Genomic DNA, 14,880 nt, shown 5'->3' on the forward strand with positions numbered 1-14,880 from the left:
GCCTGCTCGGCTTGTGGCGAACAAGCCCGCTGATCCACGCCCCAGCCGAGTCAGCTGCCGGCCCTTTGTGGAGGCACCTCGTTGCGCGACTCCAGCCCCCGTGGCATGCGGCTCTCAGCAACGGCCCGGCTGCCCATGCCCCAGAGCAGAAGCAAACATAAAACCCAATCCAACGCCCGCACTCATGGAAATATCGACCGAGCGAAAGACCGATCACCGTCGCCGGAAAGAGGGCTTCCTTTTCGCTTCTCCCCACCACTGTTGGAGCCACCCTCATCCCTGGACTGCTGCTCAATCCCCTCATCCCACCCCGCCATGGCCCGAGCCCTGTTTTCGCTCCTCTCCTTCCTCCTGGCCGTGCTGCCGCTCTGCTATGCCGCCACAAAAACCTTCACCCTGAATCTGGCCTACAGCACTGTCGCCCCCGATGGCTTCTCGGGCCGTATGATGCTGGCCAACGGCCAGATCGACTACCCGATCTCTGTCAACAAGGGTGACGATGTCGAGATTACCGTCGTCAACAACCTCGACGTTGCCACGACCATCCACTGGCACGGCATCTTCCAGAAGGTAGGTCGCCAGAATCGGTGCCATTCGCGACAGCACCGCCAGCCGCGTTCTCAACGCAAGTGTGCGATCGGTACATGGCCAGGTTCTGTCAACCAATCACCGAGATGATTCCGACCCTGATGGATGCCCAGTGGATATACCCGATCGATCTGTCGCTCACATTTGCCTTTGTCGTCCTGCTTCATCGCACTTCTCGCATTCCCACAGGGCACTCCCTTCATGGACGGTGCTGGTGGAGTCACCCAGTGCCCCATCCAGCCCGGAGCCACCTTTGTCTACAAGTTCAACGTTGGCGACCAGACCGGCACTTACTGGTGGCACGCCCACTACAAGTCGCAGTATGTCGATGGCCTGCGCGGCCCCTTCATCATCAACGACCCCAGTGACCCCTACAAGTCTCAGTATGACACCGATCTCACTGTCACTCTCTCGGACTTTCATCACAAGCCCTCGCAGGAGCTGCTCAACTACTACTTCACTCCCAACGAGGGTAAGCAGCGCCACGAGTGCACTCGCTGGACTTTTGCATCGCCATCCTCTGCCTCGGTATCCTTCGTGTTGCGTGGTGTTCAGTTGCTGCTTATTATACCCTTGATGCACCTCAATGTTGTCTGTATCGTTACGACTTGCTGACGCTGTGTACTTTCGTCATTGCAGGCGCCTTTGAGCCCGTTCCCGACTCTGGCCTGATCGGTGGCGCCGGCCGCTTCAACTGCAGCTTTGCCCCCGCTGGTTCGACCTGCAAGGACAGCAACCCTCTTACCGTCTACAACGTTGTCCCCGGCAAGCGCTACCGTCTCCGCTTGATCAACACCAGCGCCATGGCAAAGTTCAACTTCACCATCGACGGTCACAACATGACCATCATCGAGGCTGACGGTGTCTACACCAACCCCACCGTCGTCAACATCCTCCCTATCCACACCGGCCAGCGCTACTCGGTCATTGTCACCGCCAACGCTCCCACGGCCATCGGCAACTTTTGGATGCGCGCCGACATCAACAACCTGTGGGATCCCGCTCCCTGGCTCGCTGGCGGTCTCAACCCCCAGGTCCGCGCCATCTGGCGATACCAGAACGCTCCTGTCGTCGACCCCACCACCCAGATCGCCACCGACCTTGGCTTTGACGTCTACTCCCTCGGCGAGCTCAACGGCATTGCCGTCGGCAACAACCCTTCGTGGAACTCGTCCATCTACCTGGACTTTTTCATCGGCCCTCTCGGTGATCAGAACATCACCACCGCCACCACCACTCTCTCCGGCCCCCCGGACTGGACTTCGGTTCAGTATTTGATGCCCAGCGTTCCCAGTCTCTACACTGCCCAGCAGAACCAGGCCCTGCCCAACAGCTCCGCCCCCATCCCCGTCGACGATGGCTCCTGGGTCTACATCGAGATCCACAACGACGACGCCATGGAACACGTCTTCCATCTCCACGGCCACACCTTCTATGTCGTTAGCCATGGCCGCCTTCTCCACGCCCCGACCGCCACCGCCACCCTGGCTCGTCGTGACAGTATCCAGGTTCCTTCTTGTGTCGGTGGCCACGGTGGCACCGGTGAGCAGGGCTGTTTGAAGGGTTTCCTCGGCATCCTCGTCAACTTCAACAACCCCGGTACTTGGCTCATGCACTGCCACATGGAATGGCACATGGCCGCCGGTCTCGTCGTGACCTTTGTCAACAATGCTGGTCTCTCCAGTGTCGACTTCCCTAGCGGCTTCTACGACCAGTGCAACGCCCCTGTCACCACCACCACCACTACCGCTGTTATCCCCACCACCACAACTACTACCACCACAACTACTACCACCACAACTACTACCACCACTACTACCAAGCCTACCACCAAACCCACCACCACCACCACCAAGCCCACCACCACCACTACTACTACTACTACCAAGCCCACCACCACTACTACCAAGCCCACCACTACTACCACTACTACTACCAAGCCTACTACCACCACTACTACTACAACCACCACCACCAAGCCCACCACTACCACTAAGCCGACCACCACCACCACCACCACTACTACTACTACTACTACTACCACCAAAAAGAAGACCACCACTTCCAAGACTACCACGACCACCCCTTCGGTTAGTCCCTCCCCTACCGCTGGTGACTCGTGCAACAACTACGGCCAATATGCCTGTGGATCTGCCAACGATGTTCTCATTTGTGTCGACTACTGGATCAGCATTGCAACTTGCAGCAGCGGATATCAATGTGATCCTATTTCCTTCGATTGTATCCCCGTCACAACGGGTGATCAGCATAAAACCACTACCACTGTCCCTACCAAGACCAAGAAGACCAAGACCAAGAAGACCAAAGCTACCAAGAAGCACCGTAGTGCCGCTGTTGCCGCCTAAGATGATGAACATATCTCTCCTTCAAGGCCCAAAACAAGGCCTTTTCTTTATGTAGCTTTGTGTCTCCGACTTCTTTGATCCTCCCTTAATTGTGGGTTGACTGGACAGCTGCTCGATCCCCCAAAACTGCCTGGCGCACTCCTCGAATGGCACTCGCTCGTTTGGATAACGTTTGTGCCTTTCCACCCCATCTCCAACGTGAATTGAGTTACCCCCCCCCTCTTCGTCTTGCTCACTTGCTGTTCCCCAGTGCCACCAATAAGATCATAAACTTGTCCTTCGCGCACATCTAAGCATCGCATCGCATCAACCAGAACCAATCTCGAGAGCTCGTCGTTGTGCTGTTCCTGTCGTTCTGTGCGGCTGCCTTGCCGAGTCTGTACCACACACGCACCCCAGCCCCAGCCCCAGCCCCAGCCCCACTACGCACATCACGTGTCGCAGTGCTAATGAATTTCATTTCGTCCTGCCGCTGCCCAGCGAAAATTTGCCAGCACCATTTTGGTGCGCCCGCACACGCCCCCTCGTCCTGTCCTCGCTTCCTCTCGTCTCGAATCGCCAGGCCCGCTCCCTCCCGCATCGACACCGACACCGACACCATGTTCGCCCTCGCCCGATCTTCCCTGGCCCGTCGCTGCGCTGTCAATAATGTAAATGGATACAGCGAATGCTTCTTCTCGTGCTTGTTCGCAGTGTCTTGGAAGGCCCGAGCGACGATGTGCCCATGAAGCAACGCGAGGGGAAGGGACGAAAGGATTGATGGATGAATGGGACTGTAGAATCGCGCTGGTGCCAATATCGCATATCCCGAACCTCGGGTAGTCTCTCCGATAAAGATCGAAGCCATCGGAGCCGTTCGGGATGCTGTTCCAGACCATCGGATCACCTCCGAAGGAACCTTTGGCAATCCTCGCCATCCCTACTGGCGATGCGGATGTGCACATTGCTCACCGTTCGCAATGCTGATGCTTATTTCTTGTTGTCCTTCCCAAACCCCTTCGTCCTGTCCCTCATCTCGTCTGGATCACATCATGTGCTCTCCAATGCTTATATCGGCAAACTGTGAATCAATAATCGAATCGAATCGAATCGAATCGAATCGAATCGAATCATCGACACCGTTCGACACCTGGGACCGCATCCGGTCTTGCACCGAACCTTGAACTGGCGATCGTATCCGTGGCATCGGCACCTAGGTCCAGCGCCACGCGTTCTCCAGCGTATGTGTCTATCTAATGCTGGTTTTGCTGGCGAATCCCGAACCGACTTATCCAAACGAACGGTGATCTGCATCGTTGCCTCGCAGTGGATCTACTCAGCTCCGATCGGGGTGCTGCCCCTTTATCCGGAGATTGATGTTAACCGTTGTTGCTCTTTGGTTTATGACTATGGCCTCGTATCTCGCTCTGGTTATGCTACCCTCGGTCCGACCTCGATATATCTTTCGTCAACCCAGTCTGCTATCTCAGCTGGCTACTTCAAGGATTACCTTGAGCGTGTCCGCGTGAATGTCAAGGAGGTCTCTGTCAGCGAGGTCAACGCCGAGCTCAAGAAGGCCGATCCTCACCACGGCGTCTCGGTTCACCTTCTTGATGTCCGGTACGCACAACCACCGCAATCGCGAGCGCTGTACTGCTTCCCAGTCGACGTTCGGGTTGACTTGAACTGCAGCATCTCCAATCGATGCGCAATTCGCTCCTCATCATGCTACGCCTGGCCAATGCCGATGATGGCTCTTTCGTCAGCCTGCAACCGCGCCGAAATCCATGTGCTTCAACGGCATGTTGACCCTTTCACCCAATCTCTCTTGACGTCCCTGCTTTTTTCTACTTTCGCCCGACCAACACCATTGCTAGTGAGCCTTACGAGTGGAACGTCGAGCACATTCCCAACGCCATCTACACCGGACGTGGCTGCCTGGAGAGAGACATTGTAGGTTCTTATGCCGTCACGGGCTGTGATGCAATGTTCGTTGCTGCAACTGGGCTGCATAGATTTGCGTGATTATGTGTTGGCTTGATCTCTTTCCGGCTCAGTTTGCGAGGCTCCTCTACACCCTTCTGCTCTGCAAACTCGATCGGACGTATAAGTATGAGCAGCTACTCACCCAGTGGGCATTGCCTCGGATCCAATATTCCGGGCTGCCGTTCATGCCGTCACAGGAGTCCATTGTCCCCGACCAGCAGGAGCCCATCGTCGTGTACTGCGCCAGTGGCAACCGATCCCTCCTGGCCGCCGAGTCTCTGCAGAACTTGGGCTACAAGAACGTTCGCAGCCTGAAGGGTGGCATCGCCGAGTGGAAGAAGGCTGGCAACCGGGTCCGCATCAACGCCTCGACCTTTGCCGACCGTGTTGAGAAGTACTAGACGGCCATCCACCTCAATCTTTCCCGCCCCTCGCTCGCTGCCTTATCCCCACGCCATCCACGCTCTAGCCAGCGTTACTTCCATCCATCGGGACCATCCCATCGCCTCCCCTTTCTCGTCTCGTTCTCCTCCCAACTCCCTGCCCTTTTTTTTTTTATTGTTGATGTTGCTGCATATCTCTGGCCAATCTTCTTGATCGGCCTAGCCTAATAGCACACACGAGAAGCTTGCCCCTCCTTCCGGGCGAGAGGATGGCCTGCGATATGGTGGAAGCTTAACAAACGCGATTACGGCCTTTGCCAGATCATCTTCCCTCGGAATGGGTATGAGCGATAGCTGGCAGAGTCTCCAGGCCCGTGTAGCTGCATGACCCGAGCCCTCCCATGGTCTGCACAGACCTGCCCGGCTGGTCGGGGGTTTCGGTATTGATGAGCCACGAGAAGTGTACATGTATTTTCAGTTTATGAGCGCTTTTTTTTTTTGTGTGGCAAAGGAAACAATGGGCACAGTCTTGCCGGCATAGACATGACCTGATCCGCTGCCTCGACACCGCTTTGCATTTGCCTTCCCACACATGCCCGTCGTCTGGCTCGTATGATTCGCGACGGGGCACGCTTGGGCTGGATGTGTGATTGACGAGGACGCAGCTGAAAATGTCGGAGAACTGGACCCGGCCTGGGCAGCCACAGATACAGGTTGTCAGACATCGGGATACAGTTTCCGCTCGAATGGCGAATGAAGGACAAAGAGAGACACATAAATCCATAGACAAAGCATAGAGAAACGATAACGACATCGATGGAGAGCGAAAGAGTGAGCAGAGAAGAAGGCAGAGGGAGAAAGGTGAGGGTGAACCAGGCCAACGAAGATAAAGGTGGTGTCAATCAGCGACCGGGCGAGGTGGCAGGACAGCGCGGAGAATCGCACGGATGGTTGGGGATCGATAACGCGAGGACATGTATCAATCTGGCGGATATGTACGGGCAAAGCGGGAGCAAAGCTCGATTCGGGGTGGTCGAGGGCACAAAGCTATGCGCGTGGGAGTCATTTGAACTCTACTTTGGACCGCCGCTGGCATTTTCGATCCTGGCGGTGTGGACGACCTTGGCGACTTGCACCGGTTTCCGCAGGCCGCCATTGCTCGGGTTGCGGGCCAAGGGTCGCTGCTGTGGCGACTGCTGGATCTGCGGGCTGGATGGGCTTGTACCCGGAGCGGGGCGTCGCTGTTGTGCTGGGGACTGAGCTGGGGACTGTGATCCGCCCGCTGCCGTGTTGATGGGCCGCACGTTGTTGCCACCCCGATACGCGGGCGCCGGCGCCGAGTTTTGCCGAGTCGCTGGCTGTGCATTGACAACGGCACCGGGCAGCTGGCGAGGGAAGGTGCTCGAGGGCTGTGGTGCCCCGGCGCCAGCAACGAGACCCGACCGCGACGAGCTGCTGCTGTTCGAGACCACGGAGGGCTCGCGCCGGACCGAAACGGCGTTGCGGTCCGAAAAGACATTCTCTCCGCGCGGCGAACTGGAGAGCATCGACATTTCCGTCACAGAAGCCTTGCTGGGTCCAGGGCCTTCTCGGATCGTGGACATGGGCGGCTGCTGGCGGTGCAGGGTTGGGATACGGGGGACGGGTTCGATATCGGCATCGATGGCACGCTCTTCGTCGTCGCCTTCGTGCGTGTGCTTGCGCAGATTGCTCAGGAAGGTGTTGGTCGACATCCGGCCCTCCTTCTTGCCAAAGAGCTGTGACATGGGTCTGTTTGGGTTGGCTTCGGGGTTGTAGCGCTTGGCCGTAGGCGCCTTGGCCTGCGCGTTGGCATCGCCGGCTATGCTGGCATAGGATCGGAAGGCGTTGTCTTCGGGGCCACGCATCCGCTCGCTATCGGGTCGCTGAACCGAGCCGCCTTGGCGTGCCGCCGGTGGCTGTGGGAAGTTGGACAAGCGCACACCGCTCTGTCGGGAGCTTTGATGGTGGGCATTGAAGGTGCTTTGCCGGCGGAAGGCGGCGGCCTTCTGGGAGAGCATCGAAATGACCGATTTGCGGCGGTTCTTTTGGAGGTTGGTCTGTCGCGTCTTTCTGGTCAACATCCAGCCCACGACGGCGCCGACAATCACCAGGACACCGAGGCAGGCCGGCAGCACGATTGTCAGCAGAACCGAGGTGGACTGCATGCTGTTGGACGAGCCTCCGCTTTTCTGGATTGTGCTTGAGGCTGGATCGGGACGGGGATGGGCGGCGTATGAGCGGTCATATCAAAAGCAGCGCCAGGGCCGAGAATCCGGCGACGGCAAGCTTAGCCGCCCCGATCGCGACCCTATCCAGAGTGACTGCACCGTATGCGGCCCCTGAAAGTGGAGCTCGATGGTACTTACTGGCGCAGTACTGGATCAGCGAGTTTTGACAGTCGAGGTTGCAGAGGTAGCACACAGGACCGGAGGCTGGAAGGAAATGTGCATGAAGCCAGCAAAGAGTAAGTTCCTTGATCCAGCGATGAGGAGACCCGGCCAGCAGATGCGACCTGCTCAAGGGCGAACAGACTTCATGAAAGTCGTACTCACAGGGGGTGCATCCAACCGCGAACGAGCACGACGACGACGAGTTGGAGAACTGGATGCACGAGCTGCCATCGGCGCCGCACTGGCTGACAACGAGAGCGTTATTCGAGCCGAGGGCTGCACGGCCGGCGACCACCACAGAGTTCGAGTTTGTCGTTGTCGATTGAGAGGTTGGTTCGGATAGAAGGTATATCGCATGGTCCGGCCAGGAGGCGTTGGCATGTTGATTGGATCGATCGTGGGAGAGGGCGAATCAGCATGCGGTAGTCGTGCTAATTTGGAAGGCAGCGCCTCCAGAACCACCACACTGGCAACAGACGACGCTGGTGGATACGTACGTGACGACAGGCCGGAGCAAGCGCCCTGGGTCTGATCTACACAGCCGGCCTGGAAGGTGTTGGCGCTGGTCAGGGGAGCCAGACAGAACTTGCAGCTCCCGTTGGCCATGCAAGTGTCTGGCGATTTTGAGGGGATCGCCGAGCATGCTGTGTCGAGAGAAGCATATCCAGCGTGTCAGATTCGTCGCTACGGAGAGACATGGGACCATGGGCAAGCCCATCGGGAACATGGACGAAGCAAGGAAGCAGGCCCCGACCGGGACCTGAGGCCTAAAGTCCCAACGCAACCGGATCGGCAGGCGAGCCAGTGATGGGATGCCGCGGCGCTGGATCAAGAAGAAAGACGATGGGCAGCAGACAGCGCATGGCGACGAGACCAACCTGAGGTGAGGGCGGACATGGCGACGGCTCTGCGGGGGGGTGGCCCAGGCGATTCCAAGGTTTGGAAGCTGGATGAGGGGGGAGAGGCACTTGCGCCGGCACCGGGCCAGAACAGAAGACCCAAGAGCGAACCGAAGGAGGGCCGAGGCGAGGGGCGACGGCAGACACAACGCAAACACAGCCTCAGCAAGGACCAAGTCGCTATCGACAGGCACTGTGGAGACAACAAGCTGCGACGGATTTGGACGCCTGTCCCACCACACCCACCAAGGAGAACGCGGAAACAAGGACGCGGCACAGCGCAGGGACAGCAGCCACAGCAGCCAGAACGGGGCGGCGTGGTGTTTGTGTGCGGATACAACCGAGCCGCTGCTCGCAGTGGCAATGCAGCCAGACAAGCTACCGACGCGCACAGACTCGCACAGACGCGCACAGGTCGCGACACAGTTCCTGAGGCAGGAGTCAAATTTTCTGGCAAGCGGTGTCGTCCGCGGACGTGTCAGCGTCGCACCTGCCACACGCTGCCGGTCGCATGACTGCGCGAGCGTGGGATGCGTGGCGCAGGGGACCTTGCCTGGGACACCTGGCTCAGGATCAGACCCAGGCAGCGCATGGCTCGATGCACTGCTCGATGCACTGCTCGAGGCACTGCTCGATGCACTGCTCGATTCAATGCACGGCCTGCTGCAGGCCCGCAGCTGAGACTGCCCGGAAACGGATGCAGACGGCCATTCGCATCCGCGGCGTGATTGGGTGCTGTGCTGTGCGGCAACCCCTCGACGGATGGAGGCCTGCTCTAATGCGCCCTTCCTCCATCACGTCGTCCTTCGAGCCGTATCGACTCGCGCCATGGCCTCTGCATCGCCATCTCCACAGGGATCGATTCGCATCGGCTCCGGCGGAGGTTCCGTTCTTCCTCGCCGAATCGCGGTTGGGCGCGATCTGCGGCATCCAGCCCTGTTCCTCATCTACGACGATATCCGAACCAACAAGTCGCGTCTCCGGAAGATGCCGCTGCGCGATCTCAGCCAGGCCGATGTCGGTATCGACAGCATTATCTCCAGACTCAAATCGCGGCACGCCCTCTTCCTGGGACGGGTCAAGGATACTCAGGCATGTAAAACGGAGACTCGTTCTCCCATGACTACCCCTCCCCAGCAGCCGCTCATGGTCCATCTGGCGAAGCGCCCCCCCCCCTGCCATTTCATATCACGAGGATAGTGGTAGTGAGTCCCCCCAACACATCCCTGACGGAGCCTCCTCGTCATTCAGATCGAGCGTCTCCTCAGGAAGCTGAAATCATTTCCAGAGACCCACGAACCCACCATCGAATCAGTACGCGCCAATATGAAGCTTCCTGCTCCCTTGCAGACTCAAATCCATCTCTTCAAATACGAAGATGACAGCCAGCTCTACAGCACCCCCACCGTCTTTCCGTCACAGATTCCGAATGTGCCCTCAGCCTTCGACAAGACATCGATTGGATCGCTTCCGGGACTGAAGGAGAGATCCATGCAGCCCAGCTCAAAGTCGCTGCTTCAGCCGCCGACAGCATCTGGGGGCCTGAGCCAGCACAAAGAACTATCGGTTAAAGGCGATCGCGGTGAATACTCCGACGACGATTTCGAGTCTATCCTCTCGGATTCGCGATCCAAGACGCCAGTTTCTGATCTTGGAGAACCGCCCGAGACCAGGATAACAGTAGCAACCGAACATCTTGGCTCGTTCCCACCAGACTCGAATGACCACAGTGGCTCCGGTGGCACTCCCGCGGAGACTTACATGAGATTCGTCGATGATCATCTGGATTTGAACAAACTTGAGTATGGCATTTGTGCTAATCCTAATTGCAGTCCAGCATGCATCTGCTCGAGCACTAGCACTCGCTCGCTGAACACCACTCCGGGCACCTCCAACACTGCTTTGTGTCGCTCCATCCGACACAAAGCAACTGTTTGACACCAAACTGCCTTTGATGGAACGTCCCCCCCCCTTCAAAGTAATGACACTCTCTCACAGTACAAGGCTACCATGGATGTCGACTTCAACAAAAACGCCATCCGTCCAGGCGACCCTGGCTTCAAGTACGAAGTCAAGGCAAGGGAATCAGCGACGAAAACCATTGCTTGCATAATGCGCTTGCGCGACGTGTGTTTGCATTCGATCGAGAGTTATAGTTCGGCTGCCGATTGATCGTTGGCTGTGCTTTTGATTGCGATTTTAACTGTGATTGTGATTGTTTTGACCAGGTGGATTTCGGCACGCCAGAGGAAGATAACGACTGGGATTCGGACCAAGCTGACAGCGAGATAGATGGTGATACACAAAAGTCACCACAGGATATTGCCAAAGTATGCTAATGCAGCGGAGAGGCTCTTTCAATTGATTGTGTAGTGATCCACCGCCGTCAGAAAACAGTGACTAACTTCCTGACATATGTGCCCCGTCCGCTCTGGCCGATGGGCACCTGTGCTCTGATTGCATCGTTGCCACCTTGTTTTACCTCAGCCTGCCAGTCCGGTTATAACAGGACTCGAGACAAACTCCCCAAAACTCCAATCACTCCAGCATGACGATGGCTCTCACACAGCTCTGACCGGCATCGTGACCGCACAATTGCCGTCCAAAGTTGAAAAGTCTGGCGATCACCCAGCGTTCGCTCCGATAGTATCAGAGAAGTTTTCGACTCTGCGAGATCTACCACCTCTCACCATGCCGGCGCTTTCTGGTCGGTCCTCAAGAACCAGCGAGTTAGCCACGTCCTCAATATCCAGCTCACCAACGAGCTCGAGCTCACCGATGCATTCTGTTTCTCAGCCGCGAGACTCAGTGTTGCCGGGAAAGGCCGACAAGCCCGACGACGAGTTCTCGGCAGACCTGGACGCTGTTTTGGGCATGCTCGACGACGAGGAGCTGGACTCGCATCCCATCGGTCGATCATCCGACCTCTCTCATACAACCTCCGAGTCATCGCACAGAGCACCCGAGCCATCGCGCCGGATACCTGAGTCGTCACAGACAGCGTCGCAGGTGCCCGGGTCTTCCGTTGAGCCGCAGCGCACTCTGACTGATCTTTCCCATCCCTCGGAAAGAGTGATTCCCTCGTTCGTGGCAGTACAGCCAGCTCCAAAAGCAATGACATCCATCCAGGCGCAGTCCGTTCAGCAGCCAGTCAAGGAGCAAGCTGGTGAACTGATCGAGGAGGATATCGACGAGGATTTTGAAAATGGCCTCGGCGGTGACGAGGACGAGGATGAGTTCTTCAGCACCAAAGTCGAGTCCATCAAGACTCATGTATCCGAGACAACGCTTGGCTCCGTCCGCCCCGAGCACTTGCACACAAATGACCCCAGTCCAAACACCACTCTGCAAACCCTGAACATCAGCGCGTCGCCCGAGCCAGCAAAGACGACTGCCACTCCAGATTCCAGAGATGTGGTATCGCACGCCACACTTGCCAAGGCTCCTTCGATATCACCAAAACTCGGTGAAATCCCGATGCCCTCGATGCCCTCGATGCCTGACGGAGTGTCTCTAATGTCTGCGCAGGCTGAGCGAACAACCAATCCACAGACGAAATCCCACAGTAGAGAGGGGCAAACGGGACTGGAGACCACATCAAAGCAAGGGCAAGCTGAATCCAGCAACATAAATGACTCCATTGCGCCAGTAGAAGCGTCCCCTGCGAAGAATCCCGCAAAGCCGCTTTTGGGGGTGCTTCCATCGCTAGGTGGAGCAAAGTCTTCGCTTCTTGGTGCACTCCCTTCGCTCAAGCCAATATCCCTCGCATCGGCCCACAATTCAGATGCAAAAGTAGACCACGACTCGGTTGTTGGTATACACGATGAGATCGACGAGTTGATCTCGGATTCCATCTCCGACATGCGGTACCATGATGGCAGTGACGACGACCGTGAGCGTGGCGATGGTCATCGTTCCGCTCCACAAACGAGCAGTGCTTCTGTGGATAGGAATCCCGTCGACAACGTTCCTCCCGTTGCCACATCTACCACAGCTCCCGAGGGTCGGAGCCAAGCCAAAACTGGGGCCGAGATAGATACGTTCGTCAATGCTGCGGCATTGAAAGATTCCGGCGCCCTGAATGTTCGAGAAGAAAGAAGTGGGGCTGAGTCTGATCCAATCGATAAGCACGTCAAGGATCTTCTGCCTGTTTCTCGGCACGGGCTTCCACAAGCACTCCCTCAGGCACTTCCTCAGGCACTCCCTCACCAGCTTCCTCAGGCACTCCCTCACCAGCTTCCTCAGCTTCGTCCCGGCAGTCTCCTGGATCCAACCAAGACCACTGGTGCCACTGAAAGCAGCATATCCGACAAATCCCATGTTCAATCCACGCTGAGCTCGCTCATTTACGATGATGACGCGAGCGTTGAGGACGACGACTTTGCCGAGGAGGACGTGGAGGATCTGCCGCTGGATGAGGGACCCACATCCACACCGCGCAAGGTAACATGCACCCCAGATCTGCTCGTCGCTGGCCGAGGTGCTGTCAAGGCAGCCGACAGTGGCGGTACAGACGGACAACAGCATCAGGAAGCCAATTCGAAGACGGCTCCATCCTTGCCCAAGCCCACCTTCCTCACCGCTGTCGACGAAATCCACAAGGACAGTATTCCGAAGATTGATTCACATGATCCCGCGGCTCATCGATCCGTTGCCGCTCCGGAGACTGTCTCTAGCTGGGTTGAACAACCCAAGAAGTCGCCCAAAGCCGAGCCAGAGTCAGACTACTCTGAGAACTTTGGTGCTGGCAATACTGATGACGAGAACAACAGCAATCAAAGCGACGATCTCGATTACTCAAACGATGAAATATCGTTTGGCGAGGACGAGGATGGATTTTGAAGGTTTCTGGGAAGGAGTTTGATTCAGACGCCATACAACACAGATTTCTCGCTCTAGCGCACGGTTTTGAGCCGCCGCTAGCCCTGTCTTCGAGTACCACATAGATCAAAAGCTGCCACAAGAGCCGCCGCATCAGCTGCGTCAAGAATTATAAGCCTCGTGTTTCTCATACTGTCGCATTTACAGATTAGTTGTCGAGTTTCAGGAGCAGAATCCGTCCTATGAGTGCCAGCTCCATCAGGGTCGGAAATAACCTGGGAGCGGTGGTCAAGATCCCGAGTCCGGGAATTGTCAACCGTTTGGGACGACATGGGATGAAAACGGGTGTCAGAGATAGGACCGAGCGTAGCCTCAGCGTACGATGCCGTTCGGTTCTCGAACTGGAGAGAGTCCAGCAGCAGCGAGCCGCCATATCAAGAGGATATGCCGCGGTCGGGCAGCCAGCTCAGGCAAGCGTATACTCACATAAAAATGGCAAAAATGTACCAGTACACCATGTAGTGCCAAGCTTCGGTGACAAAATAGGACAGAAAGACAGTGCAAAAGGTGCTCGCCAGCACATCTATATGGCCATGGCACTGGTCAGCGATCCCGCGAAGTGACTCGAGAGGCTCGCGGCTGTGAGCAAATCGGTGCAGAGAAACTCACGGACAAGGTTGGATCGCCGTCGAAACATGGTGAGTCCTGAAAAGAGCCCCCCGAGCTGGATGGCGAAACAGATCCACGACAGCACAATTGCCGTCGTCAAACTGCCAGGAGAGCCGGTCAGGGTGGAATGGTGGCAACATTGCTGGTATGAAGCACATGCGTTCGATGATGGGAAGCACTACACCCATAGTGCGAAGCAACCGAATGCACTCACGACTGGTTAAAGCTGCCATAGAGCGAGCTGTCGTTGAGCGGAAGTGCCGACAGGATATTTCCGTCCTGCCGAGAGAGCACGCGTCGAATGGACTTGAGTTGCAGTGCACAGGCGAGCCAGCGCAACCAAATGCATGGCAGCTCAAGGGCGACACTGGGGGCGAGCGATACGAACAACGCGAGCCTCGTCGTTTCAGTCGCACCTTGGTCTGGAAGACGACGATGGAGGTCATCAGATTGGTGGCGAGTGTCAGAAATCGCGCCGGGATGATGATGTCCGATGTGGTGTATCCCATTTCCGCACAACCGCAGCGGGAGAGCGTTCAGGTGTCTGGGTTTCAGAGGCGGTAAAAGCCAGAGGGAACGGGGCGAAGGGGACGCACCGGGGGAGGGCAGGGCGATCCAGCAAGGCGACACCCGCAGGTCCATGGGCAGCACAGCACAAGGCGCTCATGGACCGGCACGTGCGGCTGCGGCGCGCTTTCCGGATCAAGCCGGGGCGCCGTGCATTCGAGTGCGCACTCGATCCGCAGGCCGCGCTGTGGCTGGCCAATGCAGCGCTCGC

The 14,880-nt window shown here is 57.2% G+C and overlaps 6 protein-coding genes across 6 annotated transcripts; 3 read left to right on the forward strand and 3 right to left on the reverse strand.

The window, feature by feature from the left end:
• Nucleotides 1–315: 315 nt before the first annotated feature.
• On the forward strand, nucleotides 316–2,954 carry BJ171DRAFT_475424 (Cupredoxin; the record flags this gene model as incomplete). The annotated part of the gene is made up of 4 exons (XM_053108782.1): nucleotides 316–570; nucleotides 778–1,060; nucleotides 1,228–2,315; nucleotides 2,886–2,954. The coding sequence occupies 4 exons, from the start codon at nucleotides 316–318 to the stop codon at nucleotides 2,952–2,954; spliced, it is 1,695 nt and encodes a 564-aa protein (XP_052966178.1).
• A 537-nt stretch (nucleotides 2,955–3,491) lies between these two features.
• On the forward strand, nucleotides 3,492–5,802 carry BJ171DRAFT_507633 (Rhodanese-like domain-containing protein). Its single transcript, XM_053111241.1, has 5 exons — nucleotides 3,492–3,604; nucleotides 4,151–4,174; nucleotides 4,411–4,553; nucleotides 4,811–4,886; nucleotides 5,117–5,802. The coding sequence occupies exons 1-5, from the start codon at nucleotides 3,554–3,556 to the stop codon at nucleotides 5,318–5,320; spliced, it is 498 nt and encodes a 165-aa protein (XP_052966179.1). The 5' UTR covers nucleotides 3,492–3,553; the 3' UTR covers nucleotides 5,321–5,802.
• BJ171DRAFT_128713 (uncharacterized protein) lies at nucleotides 5,430–6,246 on the reverse strand. Its single transcript, XM_053105623.1, has one exon. It carries the CDS (start codon nucleotides 6,114–6,116, stop codon nucleotides 5,625–5,627), a length of 492 nt encoding a protein of 163 aa, XP_052966180.1. The 5' UTR covers nucleotides 6,117–6,246; the 3' UTR covers nucleotides 5,430–5,624.
• On the reverse strand, nucleotides 6,246–8,714 carry BJ171DRAFT_128721 (uncharacterized protein). Its single transcript, XM_053105624.1, has 5 exons — nucleotides 8,592–8,714; nucleotides 8,211–8,357; nucleotides 7,876–7,989; nucleotides 7,690–7,755; nucleotides 6,246–7,529 (listed from the first exon to the last, which is right to left on the reverse strand). Exons 1-5 carry the CDS (start codon nucleotides 8,608–8,610, stop codon nucleotides 6,376–6,378), a joined length of 1,500 nt encoding a protein of 499 aa, XP_052966181.1. The 5' UTR covers nucleotides 8,611–8,714; the 3' UTR covers nucleotides 6,246–6,375.
• Nucleotides 8,715–9,440: 726 nt separating this feature from the next.
• On the forward strand, nucleotides 9,441–13,787 carry BJ171DRAFT_622089 (uncharacterized protein; the record flags this gene model as incomplete). Its single annotated transcript, XM_053115442.1, has 8 exons — nucleotides 9,441–9,708; nucleotides 9,928–10,414; nucleotides 10,592–10,682; nucleotides 10,841–10,942; nucleotides 11,100–11,319; nucleotides 11,422–12,177; nucleotides 12,322–12,504; nucleotides 12,607–13,787. 8 exons carry the CDS (start codon nucleotides 9,441–9,443, stop codon nucleotides 13,452–13,454), a joined length of 2,955 nt encoding a protein of 984 aa, XP_052966182.1. The 3' UTR covers nucleotides 13,455–13,787.
• On the reverse strand, nucleotides 13,614–14,673 carry BJ171DRAFT_599632 (uncharacterized protein). The gene is made up of 5 exons (XM_053114945.1): nucleotides 14,519–14,673; nucleotides 14,317–14,381; nucleotides 14,103–14,203; nucleotides 13,920–14,016; nucleotides 13,614–13,708 (listed from the first exon to the last, which is right to left on the reverse strand). The coding sequence occupies exons 1-5, from the start codon at nucleotides 14,609–14,611 to the stop codon at nucleotides 13,642–13,644; spliced, it is 423 nt and encodes a 140-aa protein (XP_052966183.1). The 5' UTR covers nucleotides 14,612–14,673; the 3' UTR covers nucleotides 13,614–13,641.
• Between the last annotated feature and the right edge of the window lie 207 nt (nucleotides 14,674–14,880).

This window comes from Polychytrium aggregatum (genome assembly GCF_025602895.1).
Source record: "Polychytrium aggregatum strain JEL109 chromosome Unknown BJ171scaffold_21, whole genome shotgun sequence".
In the NCBI taxonomy this organism is placed as follows: Eukaryota; Fungi; Chytridiomycota; class Chytridiomycetes; order Polychytriales; genus Polychytrium; species Polychytrium aggregatum.

Coding starts and splice junctions, on each gene's coding strand:
- BJ171DRAFT_128721 (XM_053105624.1), bottom strand. Junction 7,756..7,875: donor CGCGGTTGGATGCACCCCCT/GTGAGTACGACT, acceptor ATTTCCTTCCAG/CCTCCGGTCCTGTGTGCTAC. Junction 7,530..7,689: donor GCTGATCCAGTACTGCGCCA/GTAAGTACCATC, acceptor GTCCCGATCCAG/CCTCAAGCACAATCCAGAAA.
- BJ171DRAFT_128713 (XM_053105623.1), bottom strand. CDS start 6,116: ATGTCGTTATCGTTTCTCTATGCTTTGTCTATGGATTTATGTGTCTCT.
- BJ171DRAFT_507633 (XM_053111241.1), top strand. CDS start 3,554: ATGTTCGCCCTCGCCCGATCTTCCCTGGCCCGTCGCTGCGCTGTCAAT. Junction 3,605..4,150: donor GTCGCTGCGCTGTCAATAAT/GTAAATGGATAC, acceptor ATCGGCACCTAG/GTCCAGCGCCACGCGTTCTC. Junction 4,887..5,116: donor GCTGCCTGGAGAGAGACATT/GTAGGTTCTTAT, acceptor ATGCCGTCACAG/GAGTCCATTGTCCCCGACCA.
- BJ171DRAFT_599632 (XM_053114945.1), bottom strand. CDS start 14,611: ATGGGATACACCACATCGGACATCATCATCCCGGCGCGATTTCTGACA. Junction 14,204..14,316: donor TATGGCAGCTTTAACCAGTC/GTGAGTGCATTC, acceptor CTCTCCTGGCAG/TTTGACGACGGCAATTGTGC. Junction 14,017..14,102: donor ACGGCGATCCAACCTTGTCC/GTGAGTTTCTCT, acceptor ATGGCCATATAG/ATGTGCTGGCGAGCACCTTT.